This window comes from Neurospora hispaniola (genome assembly GCF_033458365.1).
Source record: "Neurospora hispaniola strain FGSC 10403 chromosome Unknown B0T23scaffold_7, whole genome shotgun sequence".
Lineage (NCBI taxonomy): Eukaryota > Fungi > Ascomycota > Sordariomycetes > Sordariales > Sordariaceae > Neurospora > Neurospora hispaniola.
Genome location: NW_026944412.1, coordinates 1,093,266 through 1,117,913, shown reverse-complemented (window position 1 = coordinate 1,117,913; position 24,648 = coordinate 1,093,266). Strand labels below are relative to the sequence as shown.

Below are 24,648 nucleotides of genomic sequence, written 5' to 3'. Positions count from 1 at the left end.
GCTGGCTGCGGTTGTTTGGAGGTTGTTATGTTGTTCAGGTGACGGTTTTGGAGGTTGGAGCTTTTGCAGGTTCGCCCAGAAGCACCTCAGTTGCTGAAAGCCAGCAAAGGTCAGTGGCAGTTACGGTACTGACGCCAGGGAGCTCCGATGGTGGTTACGCGACTCGCTTGCCGCCTGAAGCTCCCCCGTCTGGCTGAGAACGCCCCTGCGATCCAATGCTGCCCGCCGCAAGTGGGTCTTGGAGCCTCGGTGGAGACGAGGCGTCATCAGAGCCTGGAAGATACAAATTCCGCTCCCCCCAAGCTTCTGATAAGATAAGCTACTGGCCTGGACCTGGCGCTTGACCGCCCGGGCAGGCACAGCTCAGCGAATGGAGCCCACGGCCAGCCCTATCTTATCGGGAAGATGTTATCGCAACCGTGCATCTGGAATTTGGGGGACGCCCACTTTCCATTCTGGACATCAGCTTTGCGCTTCACCCATCTTGACTTTGACTTCGACGAGAGTGTCGTAGACAGCAACCTAATAGCTCTCTTGGATCAAGACAACATCAGAAAATCTCTCAAAGCAACTAGGCCGACAATCACCTGAGAAAAAAATCCGAAGAGACCCACTATCATGTTTTTGGACACCAGAGTTTTACGCCATCTCACGGCAGAAGACTGGAGAGTCTTGACTGCCGTTGAGATGGGCAGCAAGAACCATGAGCTCGTACCGACCCCTCTGATTGAGAGAATTGCCCGTCTCAAGGGCGGTGCCAGCGGTGTTCACAAGAGCATAGCGACCCTTGCCAAGTCTGGCCTCATCGGACGCATGAAGGAGGCCAAGTACGACGGTTACCGACTGACCTACGGCGGTCTTGACTATCTGGCCCTACACACCCACTCCTCGAAAGATGTCGTCTACAGCGTTGGCAGTCGTGTGGGTGTCGGCAAGGAATCCGACATCATGATCGTAGCCGACAAGACCGGCAAGCAGAAAATTCTCAAGATCCATCGCCTAGGCCGCATTTCCTTCCGTACCGTCAAGTCTAACCGCGACTACCTGCGCAACCGGCAAGGCGGCTCATGGATGTATCTCTCGCGGCTCGCGGCCATGAAGGAATATGCCTTCATGCAGGCTCTCCAAGAAGAAGGCTTTCCCGTTCCCGAACCGATTTCCCAGTCCCGACACACTATCGTCATGAGCCTGGTCGAGTCCCTACCACTTAGACAGGTCTCCTCGGTTCCAGACCCCGCGAGCCTCTACGCTGAGCTTATCGACCTCATCCTTCGATTGGCCAAGCACGGGCTCATCCATGGTGATTTCAACGAGTTCAACATTTTGATCAAAGAAGAGCGGACCAACAAGTACACGATCGAGGACGGCGAGGAGAAGGAGACGGAGACGGTAACCCTTGTCCCAGTCATTATCGACTTCCCACAAATGGTGTCTATGGACCACGTAAACGCCGAGATGTACTTTGATCGCGATGTCGAATGCATCAAGAGGTTCTTCAAAAAGCGCTTCCACTTTGTGCCCACACAACCTGGTCCTTTCTTTAAGGATGCTAAGAAGACGGTTGGCAAGGATGGTGCTAAGCGGTTGGACGCCACTGTGGAGGCTTCAGGATTTACCAAGAAGATGCTCAAGGAACTGGAGAAGGCTATTCAGGAACAACAGGCGAAGATTGATGCGGGTGAGGCTGTGGAGGAAGAAGAACTCGACGAGGGCGAGGATGAGGAGAATGATAGCGGAAGCGATTCATATGATGAGGAAGATGAGGAAGATCAACAAGAGGAAGAGGAACACGCCGTGTTCGAGATTCCGGCAAATGTTGGAAGGCCTTTGTCAGATGTAGAGAAGGGGCTGGAAAAGTTATCACTTGGCGGCAAGGGCGGCAAGCGAAGGGCTTGAAGCACATTGAGAGGAGAAAAGAAACGCGTTCCATGTCAGCTTTGAGATACCCCCAAATTCCATGCATTTCTATCAAACAAATTCGTACTAAGACGTGCCAAGTAGGCTTTTGAAAGCTTTACGCTTATCAGTTTTTTTTTTGCAACCCATATGTTGATTATGACACCCTCCGCAAAAGCAGTTTGACACACAATCACAATCGAATAAAGCCCAACTTGAATCACATTGAAACGTACTAATACTTTAGCTTCTGCTCCCACCTAACCTTCAAAGACCTCTGGCGGCGATGTCGGCTCTACTGACCATTTTCCGCCGCTGGCACGATAGGCTTCGGCACCGGGACATAATCATACGTGCCCGCCATACCCATCAACCAAACCTGACTGGGGTGCGCAGGAACCTTCTCTCCATACAAGAATGAGCTAGGGAACCCAATATCGAACGGAACCGCGCTCTCAATCTCGTCGATATCCTGGTCCGACAACGCCAGCGTGAGCGCCTCAATGTTACCCTTCAGGTGCTCGACCGACCGGCCGCCAACAATCGGGAACACGTACGGAGCCTTGTGCATCACGTACGCCAGGGCGACGGAGGTGATGGCCGTGTTCTTACGCTGCGCAATCTTCTCCAGAGCCCGGCTGATTTTGATCTGCTCCTCGGTCGCCTTAATCTTGCGGCCCTCGCTGGCCTGCTGCTGGCGTTGCTCCTCCGACTTGAAGCTACCGCCTCCGAGGGCCCCCCAGGGCGCGAGCCCCATGCCTTCGTCCCGGCACATGGGAATGATGTCCCGCTCAAAGTCGCGCGAGGCGGCGGACCACCGGCCTTGGTAAATGCAGAACTGCCGAAGTGCGTGATCGCGCGCGTACTGGTTGGCCTTGCTGACTACCCAAGCCGGGGTGTCGCTAACACCCAAGTAGAGAACCTTGCCGCTGGTGACGAGCTGGTTCAGGGACTGCATCAGCTCGGGGATGGAGGTGGCAAAGTCCCACCAGTGAACGTAGAGCTGTACAATGGTCATATTAGCATGTTTATCTGTGATGTGTGAGGGCAGAGAACGTACGAGGTCGATATAATCCGTCTGGAGCTTCTTCAAACTGGCCTCAACTGAGACACGCATACTCTTGGTGCCGTTGCCTCCGAAATTGGCCATGATCTCTGTTTCCCCATGACCAGCTCTGAAATTGGTGGTATATTTGGTTGCGATGACTAGGACGACGATTAATGTCTGCTCCACGCGGACTCTATGGGTCTGATGTGTGCTTAAAAGGCTTCAGAAAGGTTCGCAAATTAGTAGCTTACCAAGTTGATCTCGGATCCCCCGTTTCTTCATCCACTCCCCAATCCATTTCTCAGATTCCTCCTTCTGGTAGTTGTTGGCAGTATCAATGAAGTTGCCTACACATCACCCAACATCACCGAGTTAGCTTCAGGGGAATAAGCCATAGGAGTTTCCCATCATACCTCCGTTCTCATAGTAAAAGTCCAAAATGCTCTCCGTAGTCTCTTGATTGCACTCTCCCATATAATCTTGCCTATGAAGTAAGGTTCCGCAGGTCAGTAATCAAACAATATCACGAACGGTTAGCAGCACAAGTCCGATGTGTAAAACCTACCACGAATCGCCAAAGTTCATCGACCCCAGACAAAGCGGACTGACACGGACGGATGCAGTAGGGGACAGCAAACGATAGCGGCCGAGGGGCCCCTTGGGGGGAGGTGCCATAGGGAGGGCCATTTTGAGTTCAAGGTAGGTTATATTGAAAGGTGGGATGGGATGAAAAGGAAGACTGGGATGAAAGAAGAGAGATGATCAATACACACGGGAAGTTCATAAGAGAAGGGACGAGGGAACGGAAGGAAGCTTGGATTATATGCCTGTACGACTGCCGAGTTCAGATCGGCCGGAGATTAAGTACAGCCCAGATCCATGATTCGTTAAAAGAAACAAGGATAGCACTTTGTTAAACAACGGGAGGCAGACAGGAGGGCCGTTCCCTTTTTCCTTCTATATAAGTTGACAAACGGAGATAAGGCAGAGATCACGGAGGCGGGCCTGACGAGTACCCCTAGAGCAAACCTCAAAATGTACAGGTGGGATCGGCTTGAGGGCAATGGCAAGCTGAAGTGGGGGTCTCTACGCTCTTCCACAGCGAGATGCCAGGCACGCAAGAAGACTGGAAATGTTCGGGCACCCGAGCAGACGGAGGTGATGGTTTCGATCTCAGATCTCAGAGTCCGTGTACGGCAAGTGGGGTTCAATCCAAGGTGGACCATGGACGATCGTGGGGAGCGGACGGGTTTGCAAACTCCCCGAACGACCAGAGGATAACTTTCGCAATCTCGATCTTGTGCTATGACTTTCTACAGAGATCGTTGATTTATAAGTCCGGCTGGAGATAAGCTTGTCTCCGTGGAGGGAGTTCAACGACCGGAAGCAAGGGCGAGGCCAGGGTAAAGACCGGAAGCACCTTTACCCCTCTTCGGACACTGCTCCGATGATTTCATGACTTCCGCATTTCGAGATGATCCCCACTTGGACCCAGGCGCGTTCACCTATTCTTTCAATGGGGTGGATGCTTCAGGTTGGCTCTGTTGGGGATATATTACTCAACCGTCGTCAAGGACTTAGTTTTGCACCGGTGAAAAATATATGTGACTGCTGTATAGTTCCATTGCGAACATACACTCGTACAGACCCCAGGTATCCAGCCAACCCTAACAATGACTTTATTTTGTCGCTAGACGAGTCCTCTTCATAAACTCATGAACACCAATATACGTGGCCGCCCCTTTTGCTTCACTCCAGTGTAAGTCGTGTCGTATGATGTCGTATTTGTACAAGCAATGCAACCCCCCGGGAACCATGTCGCTTTTAGCATGTCCAGACGCCGACGACACCGTCTTGACGGCCTTCGACCATGTAGCCGTCCCTGATGCGCACGCGTTCGACGATTGCAGGGGACTTGGCCTTCTCAGCCTCAGTGATGCCGGCGCCGCAGTCCCAATGCCGTCCCTCAACCTTATCGTACACCTTAACCACATCCTCACCAGCAGCGCAAACAATTCGGCGGGTGTCAAACATCATGCTGGTGATAGGGTGATCATAAGCGTAAGCGTCGAAGATTGATCCAGTGCGAAGATCCCAAATCTGTAACAAGCAGCAGTGTCAGTGCCATTCGGTTTCGTGGTGTTATGGTGGAATGAGGAGGTTGCTTACACGAATGCTTCTGTCCAAGCTGCCAGTGACGAGATGAACATCATCAAACTGGAGGCAGGTAACCGGGCCGGTATGTCCAACCAGACTACGGTGCACCTGTCCACTTCTAAGATCCCAGAGTCTAACCATACCGTCAGCAGTACCGCAAGCCAGAGCAGACTCAAAGACCTGCAGGGCACCAACGAAGTCTGCGGATCCGTCGGCAGAGCGGCTGGTCTGTCTCCAAGGACCGTCACTGCTGCCCATAGCGGTGGCTTGGGCGGCGGCCCACATCACGTCCAGTGTTTGCACGCAACGACCCTTTGTAAGATCCCACTGACGAAGCGTCTTATCGGCGGAGCCAGAAACGAGCACATCTCCCCTGAAATGCAAGGCCGTAATCTCGTCGAGATGGGCCTCGAGAGTGAAAAGAGGGCAATCAGCCATGCTTCCGGCAGGTGGATCGACTGCGTGATCGTTCGGGTTGACAAACGCAAGGTCCTCGTCCTCCTCATCGACCTCCTGGCTACCCTGGGGGTCGTAGTGGGCCTTGCTCAAGTCCCACAGCTTGATTGTCGCATCCATAGAGCCAGTAGCCAAGAAGTTATCTTCAATTTGAAGAGTGCGTACAGATGCCGTGTGACCTTCAAGAGTACCGATGCAGCGCCCGGCGTTCAAGTCCCACACACGAACCGAGTCATCCATTGCAGCCGAAACCATAAGACCAAAAGGAGCATCGAAGTCGAGAGCCGTGATGTTATCCTGGTGCGCGCGCATCGAGCGAATCATCGTGCCTGGCTCAAAATGCTCGTGGAGAATCGGGAGTGTCTTCTTGCGATGGTTGCGAGGCTTCTTCTTTCCGGGAGGAGTGTTGGCTGCTGGTAATTTCTCGTAGATGGATTGCGACATGAATCCTTCTTCAGTTCTTGATAGATCCTCCTCGGACTTGTTCGGTGTCGCCATCGCCAACGATTCCGCCTCATCAGCAAGTTCTTGAGCTTCGTCTAGCCTGCTCTCGACATCCATGACTGCCAGTTGCGGTTAGCAGGAGGTCCCAAGATTAAGCGCACAAACACTTACTGTCATGCTCTAATACTGCCTCCTCTTTTTCAAGATTAGCGAGCCTGTCGAGGATGATCTTGCGCATGCCGTGCAGATTGGCGATTTTGTTATCAATCTCACGGATCTCGCTGCTAGCCATATTTTTCCGAATACCAAGCATTTCAAGTTGGTGCATCATTGACGCCTTATCTTTCTTTAACCTCTGTACCGCGTGCGGGCTTCCTGGTTGCACAGGGCTCTCATCGAGCATCTTCCTCCCCCGAGACACCCGTCGCTTGTGCTTCTTTCCATCATCGGTAAAGTCGGGAAAACTGGCCTGAAAGCCCTGGAATAACGAGTATGAGTTGGAGCTGGCAGGGATGTTTCTGAGAAGCTCATCGGGCACGTAGGCCAGTGCTCGAGATTGAATTTCCTTTGACGACAGCTTGGAGCGCACTAAATCGGTGGGCGTCGTACGCGCTATAGCGAAGACGCCCCGTTGAAGCGTGGGCTTCTGGAGCTGCTTGTGTATCTCGGTCATGGCGGTCTGGTAGTGAGGATGAGAGGTCGGGTCGGTGATGGGGCCGATCAAGTGACTTGCTGTTGTCGTCACTTTGCGACCGAAGGCCTCGAGACCCCGAGTCTGTTGCAGTTCACCCATCTTGCATTAGTTTGGGGTTCTTGGGCTGCGCCAAGCGCAATGCGAAAAGGACTCAAGAGAGGCAGAAGGGTGTCATCATGGTGGTGAACAGAGTGCGGGAGACGAAGGTGAGGAGAGCTCACAGAGATTACGGAGGTATCGTCATCAATCGACACATCGTCCGGGAACACATCACGGTTCTGATCGGAGTTGGCCATCCGTTGGCACCGGGAGGCTGCTACCCAATCGAAAGAGGTTCAAAGAAATGCCCAAGAGGTTGTTGCCGCCCGACGAACTACTAAAGCGCAAAGAGGTCGAATAGAAGCAGGACACTTGGACGACGACGCGAGAAAAATCCTGCGAGCGCTACTATCGCTGCCAAATCGCACGGCCGGGAATCGAGCGCAGCTGCGGCTAGTGGTAGCGATGCCGAAGCGATGTTGTCAATGCCAGAGTCCGCGGCAGCAACATGTAACCACGGCAGGCTGAATCAATTGCAACTGCGGACGGATGTTGTAGAGGTTAATAAGGTAAGGTACCTCGCTCCAAGTTCGCGCGCGTGGATGCGGCACAAATTTGTTGTGTGAACCTGGTAAAGCACAGGAATCACTTTAGCTAGTCTGTTAACAACTACCACCACACGTCCCTGGGGCACACGGTTTGAAAGGTACCCTCTAAACACACTGGGCCCTCGGTGGTCGGCCTCTGCGGCTGGCAGCAGGCTGGTCGCAGCATGTGGCGGGGATGTGGATTTCCCGACCAGCCGATAGCGCGCCCCCTCAATTCCCATTTCTTCCCCTCACCCCCCTGGTCCTGGTTCCCCGCACGCAAGCGACGCGCCAATTCAGGCTTGGCTCCATTCAGAAGGGGGTGTAAGAGCAGGGATCCGGTGTCTGCCAAGAGAAACGCTGGAGGGCCAGTGGGGTACCGGATCCGCAGTATTGGTGCGTCATATGTACAAATGTACAAATGAACAACCCAAATTTTAACAGGGCCGTTGCAACGTGGGAATCCGATTGTTGTCCGATATCGAAGTTGCGATTGTTTGGTCCCAACTTTGCCGGTGGAGGGTCCTCAGGAGGGACTCAACGCTCACTGTACACAACAACCGCCTCTTGTCTTCTTTGTCAATTGATGTCTTACTTGCACATACAATCCAAATCTCTATTCCAAGCCGTTATTGCATGTACCGCGACACCTCGGCTTTCAAGATGGACGCTATCATCGAACTGTCTGACGTCGACAAGGCGCTTGATCTTTCGCGCATTCGCTACCAGCTAATGTGAGTCAAGAGAGAGCTCAAGCACTGAACGATCACCTCGACAATTCTGGAACCTATGCCAACTGATACGTGTGTCGAACAGCCGTCTAGAGGACACCATCATCTTCCATTTGATCGAGCGTGTTCAATTCCCCCTCAATAAGAACATTTACATCCCTGGCGCCGTCCCGCTCCCCGACACCGACCTCAGCTTGATGGACTGGTACTTGTGGCAGCAGGAGCGTCTCCAGTCCCTCATGCGTCGCTACGAGTCACCCGACGAATACCCTTTCTTCCCCGACGCCGTGCAGAAGCCCATCCTCGAGTCAATCGACTACCCCCAGATCCTCCACCCCAACAACGTCAACGTCAACGATAAAATCAAGGAGTTCTATACGCAAAAATTCCTTCCCAGCGTGTGCCCCGACTTTGGCCGTGAGGATCGCGGTGTCAACAAGGAGAACTACGGTTCCTCTGCCACCTGCGACATCGCCTGCCTGCAGGCCATCTCCCGGCGCATTCACTTTGGCAAATTTGTTGCCGAATCCAAGTTCCAGTCTGAGACGGAAAAGTTCACAAGGTACATCCAGGCCGGTGATCGCGAAGCCATTGGAGAGGCTATCACCAACCAGGCTGTTGAGAAGAAGGTGCTGGAGAGATTGAAGCTTAAGGCGGAAACCTACGGTACCGACCCGTCAATAGGCGCCTCCGAGGCGGAGAGCCAGCGCAAGATTAACGTTGAGGCCGTCGTCGCTATGTACGAGGAGTTCGTGATTCCTCTTACCAAGGTGGTGGAGGTTGAGTACCTCATGCAGAGACTGGAGCCGGCGCCCGCCCAATAGCCATGATGCAAGTGACCGGCAATTAATTGAAACAACAACAAAATCCACAGCACTGCAGGCAGGAACTGACGATGCGTTGGAAATTTCCCGTTCACGTCCCCCCTTTTCTCGGTGCTTCCATATTTTCGCAATCCATTACGGTAAATTAGTTGGCCGCGCCAATGCAATCCCCGATAGCTTTGACAGCCTGCTTGAACTTGCCCGCCTCAATAAGCATCATGAAACCCTGTGACTTGACGCCCAGCTCCTGGAACGCGCGCTTGCTATCGGCCGAGTCTCCCTCCTTGGTGAACGTGTAGGTGCCCGCACCGACAGCATGCTTGCGCATCTCGTCGTCCTCCGGGTGGAAGTACTGCAGGCCCTTCTCATCGCGTAGCCGCTTGCGCTTCTGCTCCTCCTGGTCCAAGCTCGACTCGATCTCGACGTACGCGCGCGACACCACCAGGTAGTGCGTAAACTCGTATGGCTCCTTGTCGTCCACGGCGTCCTGGATCTCCTCGATCATCATGTTCCACATGGGCGGGATGACTTCGGCCGGCATGTTGATGAGGCGCTCCGACAGGACGATGCCCACTTGGGCCTTGCCGGAGGTGAACAACTCAGGCAGCACAGACAGGCTGGAATCACCGGCCTTCACGGCCTTGTCGGACAGGTACTCGATCAGCTGCGCGACCGGTTTCTTCTCGCGGTGCTCCCACGCGTTGAGCACGGTCAGGAAGGCGTAGGCGTCGTTGGCCTTGTCGTCCACCTTGCACGTCGAGCCGATGGTGTTCTGCTCGATGATCATGTCGCTGAGCCCGGACAGGTCGAAGAGCTGGGCGTCAGCGTCGAAGAGCTGACGGAGAAGCGTTTTGACGCCGTGGAAGTCGATGTCCTTGTCGTAATTGAACAGCTCGAAGTCGACGTTAATGATGTCCATGTCCTTGTTTCCAACCAATGTTAGTATTATGACTCTCAGCCAGAGAGAGTGTCAACCAAGGTGCAAGTGGTTGGTTTAACAACCGAGCCTGGTACACCAAGGTAAAGTAACTCACCTCATCCGAGTCTGAGCTGTCACTATCCTCATCCATCTTATCGACTGTGGGGTCGTTCTGGACGACCTCCTTCTGGGCTTCCTCTCTTGATCTTTTCTTGCCCATCTTGAATGTGGTACTTGAATGACTCAATAAAAATGGTCCTTATTCGACTTGTCAGTCACATATTCCACACATGATTGTGTTCACAGGGCTCCTTACTTGGTGATATGTGGTTGACTTTGAGGTCATCCAGGCCGTCAAGCTCAAAATTTTGTAATGCAGTTGTTTAAGATTGAAATTGATAAGAACCTTATCGCCTACCTGCATATACCCTAACCCTTTCCGGCTTTACATACAACAAAACGGTTGCTAGGACAACCACAATTGCCCAAACTCCAAAAAAAAAAGGGGGGGGGGGATTTCCAACCACGTTCACCCAGTTGATGATCTGCCATTGTGGAAAACTGCCATCGCGAACGATAAATGAAAGATACTTCATCTTTACGGGCAGTTATTGTCTATGGATGCCAAAGAACTGCAGGCCAGTCATATCCAAAATGCTGACTTGGCTGCACCATTGCTGCCCTCAAACTAAAGTATAAGCTAAATCGTTGATCTTCTTCCACATCCTTAATGTTGTCTACCGAAAGTCACCACGTAACCCTTTACTTCTGCTGTATTCAGCTGGCGCAACATATTCCTCAACATTCTGACACCAGTTGATCACCAGCAGCGCTCCTGAAATAGCTGTCAAACAGACCCTCCTCCCGCAACTCTCGCACCCCAAACGTCTCATCTTGGTATGGGTCGACATGACATTGTCGGCAGCCACGGAGCTCTTTTCATGCTTGCATAACCAATCCTCGGCAGGGCATCACTTCTCAAATAGTAACGTGTATCACAAATTACACCTGCTCAGCGCCCCAGCCCGCATCCACCTCGCGCATGTTTGCAGGGGGCTCAATAGAGGGCACAAATTCGAGAGCGACATAGGCAACGCCGACAAGGAAGATGATCGAGCCAATAATGATCGTAGCCCAGTGTCCATGGGGAATGATGCAGCCGACGAAGATGTAAACTGTACAACGAGTAGAACGACGATTAGCCACCCTAACTCAGCAATAGCAGCAGAAGAAAGGGGGGTGGGGGGCTACAATAACGTACAAGCACCACGACCAAGGAACGAGAACATGAACGACGCATAGCGGTAGACTTGGTGAGGGATCTGGAACTCCAGGAGACCGGTGGCTGTGAAGAACAGTATCAGCGTTTCGGAAACCATTTAAATGTTTCTGTCGAAGTATGCGACCACCTACAAACACCAAACAGAATCGTGTAGCACCCGAGGATAATTGGTTGACTGTCGACAGTAACTTGGTCAGTTTCACGTCCCCATACGATTTCTATCAGCCTCCGCAACAGTCCGGACAAAGCATGCAACACCCTTGTGAGCATAGGCGGGCGCGCACTGGCAGCCAGGACATCCAGGCTTCACGACCATGATCGATTTCGGCGACCGCCCAAGATTGCTGCGTCCACAATATCCGCTCGTGGAGGGAAGCGCATAACTTTGTACAGTCGGTCGGCTTGCTAACGGGCGTAAGATGAGGGAACGTACATTCCGAGAGGGAAGAACTGGGAGACACCACCCAGGATCATAAGCACTGCAACCGCGAGGTTGACGATGCGACTAGAGAGGAGGACATCATGTTAGCAAGTAGTTCTGAACCTCGAACGGATGCTTGGATGCGCGCAGTATTGGGGGCCAGCAGTCTTGCTTGTTCTCCGCTTTCATCCCTTTCTTTCTTTTCTTTCTCCATAGTCGCACGAGCGGGCGGATGTAAACGTACAAAGAGTCGGAGAGATCCATTATGGCGTTGTTTTAGTAGTGGCTGTGGTTGTGGAGGAGGAATGCGAATACGTCGCAAAGGTTGGTAGAATGTCGCAGGAATAGGTGCGATCTGCTGAGTTCGACGCAATCTAGAGAGCGATTCAAATTGAGTCTCGGAGATTTGCGCGAGCGTAGAGATAGATGTGGCCACTTGGTGGTGGTTCTTGACGTAGCAACGAAAGATGTTGTAAGGATGGTGTATTCTAAAGTGTTGCCTGGAACAATCGAAGCTCGAGGTCAGGAAGCTGTGGAGGTTGGCAACCGGTCATAGGTAGCCTCACCTGCACCGGGCAGGAGGGTCGGGTGGTCCCTACCTATACCGGGGTACATTGTCCACTAAACCGGCCCCAAACGCGCGCAACGTGGGAGCTCCGCCCTACAACGCTGATGCAGCGTGCGCGGCCTCTTGTCACTGGCTCCTACGGCATGTCAAGGCAGGGGCTTTCCGTCTGGAACTTTGAAACTTCCATTGCCGCATCACACTTCGCCATTGCAGGGTGTTGCAATTAGGGTATACAGCCATGAGACGGCTTTTACTATGCAAAACCAAATTCACTGGACGGCATCGATGAATAGACGCATAACCACTATGCGGATTCTATGACTAAAGGTCTCTGGCTCCAACTGTTATTGGGATTTCCTCAAAAAGACTATGCCTTCCGTTGCTATCTATCTATGCACAAGTCAAATTCCATGGGTATGCTCTCCCGAATAACTCCAGTCGTTTCCCCCGAATTTACAGCATGCCGCTTTTTCAGCCTCCGCATATCAATCATAACCCAACTCGGCAAGCTCCCGTTCCTTTGCGGCCAGCAACTCTCTCATCATTTCGGCCTCGCGCTCCAACGCTGCTCGTCGCTCTGCCTTCATCCGCTCGCTATCATTGAGGGTATCTCTCGAAGCGCTCCGCAAAATCGGAGCTAATGTTGGTGTCCCAATAACCGTACTGTTTGAGAATGACCCTGGACTGTGTGCTGGAGTCAGACTGCTCATTGCTGGGGACCGGGAGGCTGGTTGCATCCGTAACTGGTCTGCCGGCGAGACCTCTCGGTGTATCTCGGAACTCGGCATCGGGTTGAGAATGGATTTGATGGAAGACAGGCGCTTATGACTTTCGTTGTCATTATGAGACGAAGGTTCGTTCTCTACAGCAGATATCGACCGCTTTCTTGATGGGGACAGAAATGATGCTGGTGATATGGACGCTTGACGATCAACCGGGAGCGCCAGTGAATGAATGGGAGCCAGTCGATTCTCGTAAGTGAGAGATGCATGAGCCCCGTGGTGTGGTTGATTTGTATGAGATGAGTGGTACTGTCCCAAGGCGGCTGAAGACAGCGGGGACGCCTGTCTGTTTCGCCGCAATTCATCCTCAGGCACGAGCGTCAATGGTCGCACTGAACGTCGACGGATGCCGAGATTAACAGATCCATCTTCGTTGACCGTACCTTTCTCCATCGGAGGTTCTGATGTCGCGGTTGGTGAATCTGGAGCCTCACTTGGCTCAATTTCGGCATCACCTCCGGAGGCAGGAATCACACGTTTTCTCCGTTTGATTATTGCCTTTTTCATGGTCACTGGCCGATGCACACCGTGCAACTTGTAATAGAGACCTTTACTCGAGTTAGCAAATTCCATCCCATTTGTAACTTTTCGGGCGATAAGTTCATGCACTTACCGCACGCATTGCAAATGGTATGACCGGCTTCATCCCTTCGCCAGAGCGGAGTAATGGTAGTACCGCAGTTTTGGCAAGCAATAACAACGGTTGTGTTTTGCGATTGTACGTGTAAGGCGGTGATGTCCACCTCGGTCGGTTCTTCCCCGCTGCCCTCTGCTGCTTGAGGTTTCTTGGAAGACGCGGCTGCTGCGCCCTGACATTTTAGCACGTTGAGACTCGCACTCTTGGAAACGCGGTTGTTGTATGCGGGGCAACCACCACACCCCTCCGCACCACCTGTGCCGTTGCATCTTCCGCCTCCAGGGCACGATCCTGACGGCGTCTGATCGGCGGCCACATATGTTGCTCCCGGGTTGCTTGGCAGTAACGGTGCGGTTGCTTTTTTAGGGGACAGTTTGGCCGCGGCCTGCCTAACATTGCTCGCCATCACGCTGGGAGGGCGCCTGATGTTGGCGGGGCGAGCCGCGTTACGCGCCTTTAGGTACAGTCCGCAAGCGTTGCAAATGATGGCTCCTTGAGGTGATCTTCGCCAAAGAGGAGTATGTGTCGTACCACAATTGCTACTCAGTCGTTAGCGCTGGCCTACAGATTCAGTCATTAGGAAAGGGACATCCATACCTGCAGACTTGACCCGCATGACCCTGAACAGAAGGCACAAGTCCCAGCGTTGCAACGTTCACCACCCCCACGGTCTCGGTTGGAGATTGTGCTGGTTGGGCATTTAGGATTTTTGGAGACTTCTTGCGACCAGACGGACTCTGCGCAGCATGCCCCGCTTTCTTTGAATTCGGCGAGAGCCCGGATTCGGACTTGGAGGCCGCCTCGTCAACCGGTCCGGTTGACTCGTGCTTCGGGGGCTCGTTACTTGCGGTCATTGGGGGTGGCCTTGACGGAAGGGCCATACGACCAGGTGCCGAGTTACCTTCGGTGGAAGTTTGGTTGTTCATAAGGCGAGTGTCATCCGGCAATGCCATTCCTTCTCGATGTGTTTGCGTATGGATCTCAACCTAACAATATGTGTGCTCAAGGCTAGTTATCCGTCTTGAGAAGGGACACAATGTGTTTGAAAGCCTGTTGAAAAACAAAAGTGGATGTTGTACGGCGCCAGGAGTCTCGAGGTTGCGCAGGCTGGCTTCAATATCGCTCCGTGATCGTCAAGAGGCGGAAACGGTATCGAGGTCGGCGGTCAAACACATGCCGAGATCGATCGTTGGAGTTGTACTTGGATGGCAAGTAAGCCACCCCAACTTCTGGGCAATATGCGCTAAGGACCAGGCGGGATCCGGGGCCAATACAGAGCGCCGGTACCAGGAGAACAGCACGTGTTGGGTGTCCGAAACAGGCGATTGATGGGGTCAAATGGCCAGAGGAAGCGAGTACTACAGACCGCAGCAGGGTGCCGCTGAATCAGAGGTTGGTTATGCTGGAAGAAAAGGCTTGGACAGGGCGCCAGGTTGTGGTACGAGCGGGTTCGCGTTGATGGCAAGACCTGGACGGTTGTGTACTCCGGTAGAGTGCACGAGGATGGCGAAGTCGGTTGGGATCCGAGGTGGCAGATGGGGAGATGGAGCAAAAGGGTTGGTGGACGGAAAAGGCAAAGCAAAAAAGAGGGCGGGTCTGGGCCAAAGGTTGGTCTTGAGGTTTTCTGTCGTCTTTCTGTCTTTTTGCGTCTTCTAGGTGAGTGGACAGACGAATGTCTGCATATCCTTCCCCCTTTGCCTCAAGAGTCTCTGTTGTGCTTCTGATTACTACTCCACTGCTCCACAGATCTGTTATCTGATCTACGGATAATCCTGGCGACCAAAGGGCTGAGAGACGGTTGGATACCGTACGCAGGAGGGCTTCACCCAGGGGTTCATGCTAAGTAGTCGTTGCCAAGGACAAACGCGTCTGGAAGGGAGGAAGGTTCGACAGTGTCTTAGCCTGGAGGAGGGCCACAAGAGAACGAAACGGTTTGACTTTACAGTACGACACAGAGAGGATTTGGCACAACAAAAATCAAACCCGTTTTTGTTCGGGAGACCTGATTTGAGATCACGGGACGTGGAATTGGGCTGGCTACAGGATGAAAAAGGCCCTTTCTCAGGTCCAGTGTCACCGGTCGACTTGGGGAGATGCTGCAAGGGAATAGGTGACCCACAAGGTATTCAGATATGTCCAATCACAAACCGCGCAATGTCAGCAGACAGGGCTTAGATGAGAATGACCGGGGTTCCTTATGCGTGCATTGGGTACGGGAACGCAGTGCCGACGGGTCAGTAAGCCGACCAATTTTGCATACATTTCTCTGTAGACGTAAGTGTACATTTTGACGCAATGCGCCACCGTCAAGTCTCGCTTACCTACACTATCTAGTGCAGTTCTACATTGGTGTTTTTTTCCAGCCCGTCAGGCCCAGCAGGACATGTCTCACGACCTGAAAATATGGGTTCGGAAATGGTCTTGGTTGCTATGGTAGAAGGTACTTTATATCATCGCCGCGACAGCACCCAAAAAAACACCCACCATCATTTCCGAAAATCCATCCCGGACCTCAAGTGGTCTGGAAGAGGTCACCTGGAAATTTGGCCCGCCAGGATTACATATTTTGAACCAACCAGTTACCTCTAGCGTACATTCAGACTAGTGGAGTAAACCAAAAGGTACAGGCACTACGAAGGAGTAACTTCATTCAAGAGTTACCTCTAGTGTAGTCCGCTTTACTTGAAATTACCAGAAACGGACCACCACATTTATAGAAACCATTTTCCGAACGCCATTTGCAGGTCATGGGATACGTCCTTACGCAATCGCCTACGTGAAACACAACATATCTTTCCATTTGAGCATGCTCTATCGCGGACATTTACTCATGCCACGGATCGCGAAATCAGAGTCAGTACGATGCAGCCGGTCACGGTGCTGCGTACTAATTAATGTCGGGCTCGGCGGTTGGATGAATGGAAAGATTACTGTCTTTATCGCCTCAATCAGACAACCTTCCTGGCGCTCCTCTGATCGGCCTATCGTGCATATCTGTACATCCAGGACGCCATCCATCTCATCGTACACTACAACCTTGCCAAGATCGGGACACTCCTCGACAGTCCACGATAGTTCAAGGTGGTTAGGCAATATTTTGTAGATAGTAGTGCCGTTTGTTCCTGTGATCGCAAGGAGTTTTGTCTCCGGGTCACGGGCTCGTCGTCACTCATCTTCTCGGGCTGCGAAATGTTTGATGTTCCTTCAAAGCTCACTGGGGTTAGCATTGTCACTAGGTACAGCTTTCAGTCAACCTTGCTACCATTCCTCACACGCTCATTCACCCAACCTCAGATATCCTTACAACCCAAGTCTAGTTCTATGTAGTCTAAAGAAAAGAGAAGTCTATTTTTACCCACCCCCTGAGCAACCAGCTCATCAATTACCAACCGGACCCGGACCAAAGTGGTTGATCATAAGCTCTGACCGATACTTTAGCTCTTTTTAGTAGCCCACTGTACACTAGTGCACACCGATCACCTCATCCACCCCCGGCAGTCGATGATCTGATAGCGATGGCCCCAGAGTCCCAAAAAAAAAAAAAAAAAAAAAAAAAAAAAAAGAAAAAGAAGGAAAAGGAAGATCATTCCATGATGGGGGACTTCTGTGGACCCCCAATCACCCCATCGATCCATCAAACCCGTACAGCCGCATTACATGCCAAGCATTTTTATCAATTCCCGCATCACGGATCAGTTTATCTGTTGATCCACTTGGTACCATCTCCGAACTCCACTCTCCCTGTGGATTGTTTTCGAACGTTCCATATCCGGAGACCGGAAGCTTTTCGTTGACATTTGACGGAGAAAGACACCACTTTAACCCACGTGCGGATTTTCTGCCCTGCGTGGCTCGGCCAGATCTGATGGATGTTGATCAGCAACTACAGTACATAACTAGTGTACGTACTTGAACACTAACGAAGGCTCGACGCCCTGTCATGACTCCGTCTTCCTTGACTAACCAGTCCAGAAACAAAGGTCCTCCGGCCCACTATTCAGTATGATTCGCTTCGCTATGCATTCACACTAGTACCTACAAATGAGCCTTTTTCGATATGGAGCTTTTCATCAGCGATGTTCCTTGGCACCCTTCAAAGTTTTAAAAAACACCTCGGCTCGGTGATCAAGGCCCTCAACCAACCGGCAACTTTGCTAATGGTATTAGGAGTACGGCGCATAATCAGCAATACAATGATTGGCTTCGTATTTGTTGACGTCTCGTGGACCAATTTTGCAATTCTGCAAGAAAAAAAAAAAACACCGTCAAGGTGTACAACCTAGTATGCATCCAGGATGAGGGTTTTGGAATCACGGAGGAAATCTGCGGCATAGACAGTGTCATGCTCATGCAAGTACCTATGTTGAACCAGTATATGTTTACATGTGCTTTGTGGAACATCGATGTTCAGACTTTAGAAGACTTCTATCGTGAGTTCAAACCCTCACTTGGTACGTAACTTCCTGTAAATTTCCGAATTGAACAGCGCTTTCCATATTAACACCAACCGTCATTTGGAGAGTTGTGGGGCAATTGTTGTACCTCAACAAATCTCGTTGGATGAGGAACCCATCGAACATAAAGAGATACATTGGCAACAAGCCTCAAGACAATGCCCAACCACATGTCCCCAGCCAACCATCATTTGATAGAAGTACCGAAATGCCACCTTCCTCGGCGATATCAACTTATGACAAGGTTGTGGTGTGTAGAAAACCGAAGAACTGCTTGTAAATTCACGAAAGCACAAAGCAGGTATTTGCAAAAAGAGAGATTCTGGGTGTAACAGAACAGCAACAACCGTTAGCAGGGTATCTTCGAAGCAAGCATATTAGATCCCTCCGTTACAAAGAGATGTCCATGAAAAAAACATGAAGAACTGAAATTGCGGAAACCTTGAGTGCCATATCACCAACGTGAAACCATGAGTTTCCCAGCCCGGCATTTCAGAAATCAGGATCCTTCTTGCTTCTGTGGCGTCGAGCTTCAGCAATGAATCCATGTTTCCGTGCCCTCATCAATGTATCCCGAGCCATGTGAACGGCGATAGCGACGGTCAGTGAGTTCCACAGCCAAAGCCCTCTTGCGTTGAACTTGACTTCCTCAATCTGCACAACGCCTTGTTCTGGCGATGCAGCATCGTAAGTGGACAGCACGAGGGTGTGCTGAACCACGGTGAAAACAAAGATGGTAGGTGGTTCCGCAACATACTCCCCAATCTCATCGTCCATGAGCACCTCGCACCAACTCAGGGCAACGTCCTCAACCCGCTTCCTCACACTATCGGAAACCTCATGGGCGAAGTCTTTTCTGCGGGAGTATTCATACTCCAGCACCAGAAGCAGTGGAGGAAACTTGCATTTGTCCAACCCCGCATCTTTCAAAGCCCATTTCCAATAGCGGCTGATGGTTTTTGCGGTATATGGCCCCATAAGTTCGCGCTGACCAAGCCTCTCAAAGTCCAAGATGTGCTGGGTGCAAAGGAACACTGCTTCGAGTGCTTTACAGGCTAAAAGAACAGGACAGTCAGCATAAACTATTCAAAAACAGATGTGGAGGTTTGGTATTATACGTACCAGCAAGCTCATTCCCATAGGCCTTGATAATTACCTCCTTCCTGCTGTCCTCTGGCGCAAAGACATGAGTGAGGTTGTCCTCAGCGATGCCCCACATCTTGTAACTCCATCGCCACGAGGCTGGCATCACGGGGTGAAGACCTCTTAAAAAGATGAGTTTGTGAAGATGGCGTTGCTCCTCATTCCAATCTTCATAGCCCGATACACGCTTTATGACCTTGGCATAATCTTGAAGGTGGAGAGGGACCTCTACATATTCGTCCCAGTTGCTGTTGGTGCTGTACGCGGGATTACGGGACGTCTCACGAGTCAAGCGCTTGCTGGACATTTTTGACATTTGGGTGTGGCCGTTATAATAGCCCTGGTTGTCATCCAGATCGTCATCGTCAGCGCTGTCATCATCGTAATCATCCTCGGTCTCGTTTCCCTCGTTGAAATCGGCCTCATCAGTCTCGGATCCTTTAGTGGAGGGCGATATGGCCACCTCGATGGTGGGGTAAACCAGATCTTTTGGGTTCCTCCGAGGTGTAGTCTGTCTTCCACCAGCAACATAACCTCCACGAAGCTCCAGTTTTGTGCTGCTGTCATCCTCCGCTGTAAAATAGCATTCGGTGAAGTTTGATGAGCCGACGCCCAGCTGGGCTTCGAGCAGAAACATGTCGACATCACCGTCGGCGTCGGTGATGGTGGGGCTGGGGGTAGCCATCGTAGCAGGTCGCATATTTCTTGCGCGTGTTTTGTAAGGCGCATAACGCTGGGCTTCTGACTTTCGAGGTGAGGTTTTCATGTTGAGGGGAAAAACAAGGGAACCCGAACTGAAAAGGAGGAACAATGGGGGAAAGCTCAGATAACGGCAGGCTCGTCGGAACTCTCTGATGAGATGTGAAACGTGGATGAGGCGAAAAGTGAAGAGAAGATCATGGAGTAAAATCGAAGGGTGTTGAAGCGACCCAAAGTGGAAATGTGAAGGTCAAGTGCTCTTGCAGTTGGTTTCTATGGTCGAAAGACGGCGCTCGACGGGTCGCAGAGCTGGGAGACAGCTGGAGTGTTTCTGGATAGCAAGTTGTGATCAGTCGGCTTTGAAGAGGGGTCCTCCTGTCCCGCCCGGATTGGGAGTTGGAATTTCTTTGTTTCGAAGTCGGGACAATAAAGACAATGATGTAGTCCAGATAGAAGGCAGCTTTGGCGGGCAGCCTAAACGAAACCAGGAGATGAGCTTTGTTTGTCCTTCTTCAGTGACAGTGTCGGGGGGAAGTAAGCATGAGGTAAAATAGTTTCCGCAACGCCGGCATCGACATCGACGTTGTGCGGCCAAAGCTTGGGTACCATGCATCTAACACCCGATGAGATGTTTTCAGCGCCGCACGTCAAGAAAGGTGTAGGGACGAAAACCACAATTGGTTCAGTGTTGACAGGATGGCCTCGCAACTCCTTTGGAACTCTTGAATTAACGACGTCGGCGCCCAACTCGACCGGTGGCTGACTTTTTCTGGTCGTGGTGTGTCTAGTCAACGCGGTTCAATGAGAAGGCGCCACCCACTGGTTGCCTGGACAATAGGGAAGTTACGATCGATGCGTGCCAATACTACTTGGTTGCTGTATCCTATTCAACTTCTCCTTCCATCTGGTCAACTTATAAGGCTGCGTGCCTGCCGATCTGGTAGCTCCTTCCAACTCGGCTCGGTTCGTGTCCTGTCCTTCCTGGTCCCAGGTACAACGATACTTCCCAGCATTTGTGATGACGGGACTGGAGGTAACTGCTTGTGTTACCATCCTGATGCCCAACCCTCAAGCACTGGGATGGGATGAGTTCCGAATATGTCTGAATTGATGAGCCGTGCATCCACATACGTTCCCAGTTTGAACAATATCTCGAAGGCTCAACTCATCCCTGGCTCGGATGGCTGGACAATGCAGCCGAGTAATGTCCAAGGGTTTCCTGTGAAAGCGCACAAGGAACACGAGACACCTGACGAAGTTGTCGAGATGTAGTATTTGCGATTGTTTTGTAATAACCGTTGTGGGAAAGTTGAGGGCTCACGTCGTGATATAGACATGCAATGCAGAGTCAATGGTGGTTTCAAGCCGTTGCGCTTCTGTTCGAAAATCCATGATCGACGTCACCGTTGTGGATAATACAGAAAAGCTAAGGAGGTACGTACTGTGGGGCGGTGCTTAGGTAACGGGTCGTTCCAGGGAAGATGAGTGGGTCTCTTCGTCCCGCTTGCTGTGGGGCGACCACTCATTTTGCGCCCAGCGACGGTGGGGAGTCCGAGCGTCGGGGTACCCACCACAGTGGGTGGTGTGGGTGGCTCCAAATGCCGCTTGCTTTTCTTGTCCATTCGCGACGCGCCCCGGACTTTGAAATCTCCAAAAAAAAAAAAAAGTCACCGTCCCAAGCTCGCCGCAGGCTTCATTCACTGCAAAGACACCCAGCCTCACTTAAATTTGATCTCGCGCTGTCGATTGAAATACCCACGAATCACACTAATTACGACTGGATCAATGGTCAACATGACGAGTGACTGGAGCAAGCTCACAGTCGTTGACTTACGTCAAGAGCTCAAGCGCCGCGGGCTCTCTCAGGCTGGGAAGAAGGCCGACCTTGTCGAACGCTTGACTGTCGACGACCAGGAGGCCCAGGTATCTCAACAAGAAAGAGACGCGCCCCCACAGGCGGAGCAGGAGGAGGACAAAGAACAGGACAACGAAGAGGTCAAGGAACAGAACCAGGAAGCAGAGGCCACCAGCGCACAAGCCGTTGAGACCACAGCCGAAGATGAAACCACAAAGAGCCCCGGCAGCCCTGTCCCGTCGCCGGTGAAAGCTCCTTTGCAAGAACCTCAGCCCGAAGCTCCCTCTACATCCACGGCTCCTGAGCCAGTTGCTCCCGAAGAGAAGACGACTATTGCGCATGACGCCACACAAATAGAACCGGACGTCAAACAAGACAAATCAAACGAGCCGACAAGGGAGTCCGCTGCAGAATCTGCGCCCGAAGCAAACAATATTCCTGCGATCAGAAACGACAAAACTGAAGAAAAGGAAGAGAAGGTTGAAGAAAGTAACAGCGGATCTGTACCTGTGGCTCCTGAACTCACTAGCGATACGCCTAGCAGAAAGCGCAGATCTCGCAGTCCCCCTCCGGAGGAAGAAACGTCTAGGAAGCGTGCGCGCCCTACCGAGCAAGAAGACGAAGATATACGCATGAGTGGACTTGAAAGCCAAACCGACGAAACAGTGCTACCCCTCGACGACGAGCAGGGCGCCAAAGACGCTTCTTACGCCACAATCCACCCCGAGATTCCCCTCGCAGCCGACTCAGAGAAAGTTTCTGAGATGCACGAAGCGCCACAGCACCGCCAAGCTTCCGAGCCGCGCGATTTGAACGATGGCGATCAAGAGGAGGAGTCTCGCGACCGTGTACAGACCGAGGCTGACCTCAAGCAACGATCCCCCGAACGGGCAGCGCACGATCGGAGCGCTGTGAAGTACGACGCCGATATGGACATTGACGAGCGAGATGTTGCCCCCTCCGAACACCCTGCGACCCAAGCGCTATACATCAAGAACTTCATGAGACCGCTCCGCTCCGAATTTGTTCGTGAATATCTCCAAGGGCTCGCCGCGCCCCCGGGCAGCCTGCCGGATCCTGACTCCATCCAAGATTTCTACCTCGATCAAATTCGCACCCACGCTTTTGTCAGCTTCACCTCCGTCGCGGCTGCCTCGCGCGTTCGTGTCGCTCTCCACGGAAAGATTTGGCCTAATGAGCGGAATCGAAAGGAGCTGTGGGTGGATTTCATCCCTCCCGACCGGGTGAACGAGTGGGCGGAGACGGAGCAGTCGGAAGGCGGCCGCGGCAATCTCGCCAGGTGGGAAGTTCGCTACGAACGTGACGAAGAGGACGGCAACATCACTGCCCGCCTCGTCAACGCCGAGCTCGAGCCGACGTCAGCCCTTGTAGCCGCTGCTGCTTCCGGTACCCGCGGATCAGTATCCTCCTCAGCACGCGATCCCCTACCCCCTCCAGCCATCCCCTCCGGCCCCGCCTCGGGCCGCCAGCAACAACATCCCGGCGTCGAAGGCGCGCCCTCAGGCCCCCGTGGCCGTGGCGGCCGCGTGCCCCAGCCCGCACTTACGGGCGACGAAATGAAGGCAACCCGCACTCACCCGTCGCTGCTCTACAGGCCCGTTAATGCCGAGCTTGCGGAGCGCCGTCTGCAAAACATGCGGTCGTTTTACACCCGCGATCGCCACCGCGACATGGGCCGGGAGGACGAGATCAACCGGTACACGTTCGAGGACAACGACTCGTTTGTCGATCGCGGAAAGGAGGTGTTTATTGGGATTAGGCCGCCACATCGCGAGGCGGAGCGTCGTCGTGGTCGTATGGGTGGTGGTGACGGCGGTCGTGGCGGGCCACCTCCCCCTCCTTTTGGCCGGTCTCGTGGTGGTGATCGGTATCTACCCGGTGGGGGTGGAGGACGCGATGAGCCGCCGCCGAGGAGAGGCGGCGGTGGCAGTGGAGATGAACCTAGGTCGAGATTTGACGGCGCGCCATTGCCTACGTTTGGAGGTGGACCTCCTAGGAGACGGAGACGCGGCCATGGTGGTGGTGGAGGTGGCGGTGGTGGAGGTGGCGGTGGGTTCCGTGGTGATCGATACTAGAGGGATCGATACTAGAGGGCCTCCCTACCTGTTAGCCAGTCCTCTGTCTTTCGCCCGGTGTCTTACAAGGAGGAAAAAGAAAAAAAGAACAAAGGAGCGGCGTCTGGGACGCTCGGCAGTTAATTTGTTCCATTACAGACAGTAATGTGGTTCACAGAAGTCGCCTTTTTGATGGTCTTCCTGGCATGTGCATGAAGCAAAAAAAAAGTGCTTTGCGTATGGCCTGCAGGACAGGGGGTCAGCATCGCGGGACGGACCCTGATACACAAGAAATATTCTACACTGTAAAAACATAGAAATGTACGGATAGATAGCAGGATAAGCAGCACATGGAGGGGTTGACGCATCCTTCCAATTGAGGGTGCGAAGGTACCTAGACTAGGCGGCGAAGGCTAAGCGAAGAGCGGAGACTAAGATTACAGTAAAAAGAAGCATTAGTATACAAAGCATTCCACTTGTTCGCATATGTTTTTGGAGAGTCGTATCCGACGAAGAATAACTACTTTCTATTCCAAGATACCTGCTATCTACTATGATGACGCTTATTTGTTTGATCATAGTTTAAACTCAAGACCAGGGAAGACCGGGTGTCACAGAACCAGAGGCTGCTTACCAGTCAATGACACCATGTTCCCCGGCAACCAGTGCTTACACAGCACGCTGTCAACATAACCCCTGAATGTTGAAGGGTACCGAATTAGGGGAGGTACTGGACTGGAAGGCATGCGTCAATCACCAGGAACGGATAGATTACAACGACTGGAAGACGTTTGGACGTGATAGCACATGGGTATGTATCAACCAGATATTGTCCTCTCTGCGCCATATCAGCCTAATGCCGACTAAACTTATCTGATTTCGCCTTTAAAAGTAGTAACCAAAGATATCATATACACCCTAAACCATTATTAACGAG

General features: G+C 52.3%; 11 protein-coding genes across 11 annotated transcripts; 4 read left to right on the top strand and 7 right to left on the bottom strand.

Annotated features, from left to right (window-relative positions):
* The first annotated feature begins 425 nt into the window (after positions 1 to 425).
* Positions 426 to 2,080, top strand: B0T23DRAFT_211574 (Rio2, N-terminal-domain-containing protein). Its single transcript, XM_062833564.1, has one exon. It carries the CDS (start codon positions 619 to 621, stop codon positions 1,894 to 1,896), a length of 1,278 nt encoding a protein of 425 aa, XP_062689802.1. The 5' UTR covers positions 426 to 618; the 3' UTR covers positions 1,897 to 2,080.
* Positions 2,044 to 3,731, bottom strand: B0T23DRAFT_211542 (norsolorinic acid reductase). Its single transcript, XM_062833563.1, has 5 exons — positions 3,510 to 3,731; positions 3,358 to 3,428; positions 3,196 to 3,291; positions 2,957 to 3,102; positions 2,044 to 2,899 (listed from the first exon to the last, which is right to left on the bottom strand). The coding sequence occupies exons 1-5, from the start codon at positions 3,629 to 3,631 to the stop codon at positions 2,192 to 2,194; spliced, it is 1,143 nt and encodes a 380-aa protein (XP_062689801.1). The 5' UTR covers positions 3,632 to 3,731; the 3' UTR covers positions 2,044 to 2,191.
* A 563-nt stretch (positions 3,732 to 4,294) lies between these two features.
* On the bottom strand, positions 4,295 to 6,916 carry B0T23DRAFT_446568 (mitochondrial division protein 1). Its single transcript, XM_062840968.1, has 3 exons — positions 6,173 to 6,916; positions 5,114 to 6,120; positions 4,295 to 5,044 (listed from the first exon to the last, which is right to left on the bottom strand). Exons 1-3 carry the CDS (start codon positions 6,792 to 6,794, stop codon positions 4,769 to 4,771), a joined length of 1,905 nt encoding a protein of 634 aa, XP_062689800.1. The 5' UTR covers positions 6,795 to 6,916; the 3' UTR covers positions 4,295 to 4,768.
* Positions 6,917 to 7,984: 1,068 nt separating this feature from the next.
* Positions 7,985 to 8,876, top strand: B0T23DRAFT_322849 (chorismate mutase; the record flags this gene model as incomplete). Its single annotated transcript, XM_062835325.1, has 2 exons — positions 7,985 to 8,055; positions 8,138 to 8,876. The coding sequence occupies 2 exons, from the start codon at positions 7,985 to 7,987 to the stop codon at positions 8,874 to 8,876; spliced, it is 810 nt and encodes a 269-aa protein (XP_062689799.1).
* A 145-nt stretch (positions 8,877 to 9,021) lies between these two features.
* Positions 9,022 to 10,015, bottom strand: B0T23DRAFT_322468 (p21-C-terminal region-binding protein-domain-containing protein; the record flags this gene model as incomplete). The annotated part of the gene is made up of 2 exons (XM_062835298.1): positions 9,022 to 9,798; positions 9,911 to 10,015. 2 exons carry the CDS (start codon positions 10,013 to 10,015, stop codon positions 9,022 to 9,024), a joined length of 882 nt encoding a protein of 293 aa, XP_062689798.1.
* Positions 10,016 to 10,303: 288 nt separating this feature from the next.
* Positions 10,304 to 12,086, bottom strand: B0T23DRAFT_386389 (Golgi apparatus membrane protein TVP15). The gene is made up of 5 exons (XM_062837613.1): positions 11,743 to 12,086; positions 11,511 to 11,582; positions 11,209 to 11,252; positions 11,057 to 11,140; positions 10,304 to 10,970 (listed from the first exon to the last, which is right to left on the bottom strand). The coding sequence occupies exons 1-5, from the start codon at positions 11,760 to 11,762 to the stop codon at positions 10,798 to 10,800; spliced, it is 393 nt and encodes a 130-aa protein (XP_062689797.1). The 5' UTR covers positions 11,763 to 12,086; the 3' UTR covers positions 10,304 to 10,797.
* Positions 12,087 to 12,469: 383 nt separating this feature from the next.
* On the bottom strand, positions 12,470 to 14,630 carry B0T23DRAFT_211451 (siderophore regulation protein). The gene is made up of 3 exons (XM_062833562.1): positions 14,083 to 14,630; positions 13,462 to 14,024; positions 12,470 to 13,396 (listed from the first exon to the last, which is right to left on the bottom strand). The coding sequence occupies exons 1-3, from the start codon at positions 14,436 to 14,438 to the stop codon at positions 12,552 to 12,554; spliced, it is 1,764 nt and encodes a 587-aa protein (XP_062689796.1). The 5' UTR covers positions 14,439 to 14,630; the 3' UTR covers positions 12,470 to 12,551.
* B0T23DRAFT_211450 (uncharacterized protein) lies at positions 14,631 to 15,193 on the top strand. Its single transcript, XM_062833561.1, has one exon. The coding sequence runs from the start codon at positions 14,824 to 14,826 to the stop codon at positions 15,139 to 15,141; it is 318 nt and encodes a 105-aa protein (XP_062689795.1). The 5' UTR covers positions 14,631 to 14,823; the 3' UTR covers positions 15,142 to 15,193.
* Positions 15,194 to 18,431: 3,238 nt separating this feature from the next.
* Positions 18,432 to 19,767, bottom strand: B0T23DRAFT_431315 (uncharacterized protein; the record flags this gene model as incomplete). The annotated part of the gene is made up of 2 exons (XM_062840315.1): positions 18,432 to 18,994; positions 19,062 to 19,767. 2 exons carry the CDS (start codon positions 19,765 to 19,767, stop codon positions 18,432 to 18,434), a joined length of 1,269 nt encoding a protein of 422 aa, XP_062689794.1.
* A 1,666-nt stretch (positions 19,768 to 21,433) lies between these two features.
* On the top strand, positions 21,434 to 24,222 carry B0T23DRAFT_386380 (uncharacterized protein). The gene has a single exon (XM_062837612.1). It carries the CDS (start codon positions 21,567 to 21,569, stop codon positions 23,730 to 23,732), a length of 2,166 nt encoding a protein of 721 aa, XP_062689793.1. The 5' UTR covers positions 21,434 to 21,566; the 3' UTR covers positions 23,733 to 24,222.
* Positions 23,792 to 24,237, bottom strand: B0T23DRAFT_211374 (uncharacterized protein). The gene has a single exon (XM_062833559.1). It carries the CDS (start codon positions 24,077 to 24,079, stop codon positions 23,852 to 23,854), a length of 228 nt encoding a protein of 75 aa, XP_062689792.1. The 5' UTR covers positions 24,080 to 24,237; the 3' UTR covers positions 23,792 to 23,851.
* Between the last annotated feature and the right edge of the window lie 411 nt (positions 24,238 to 24,648).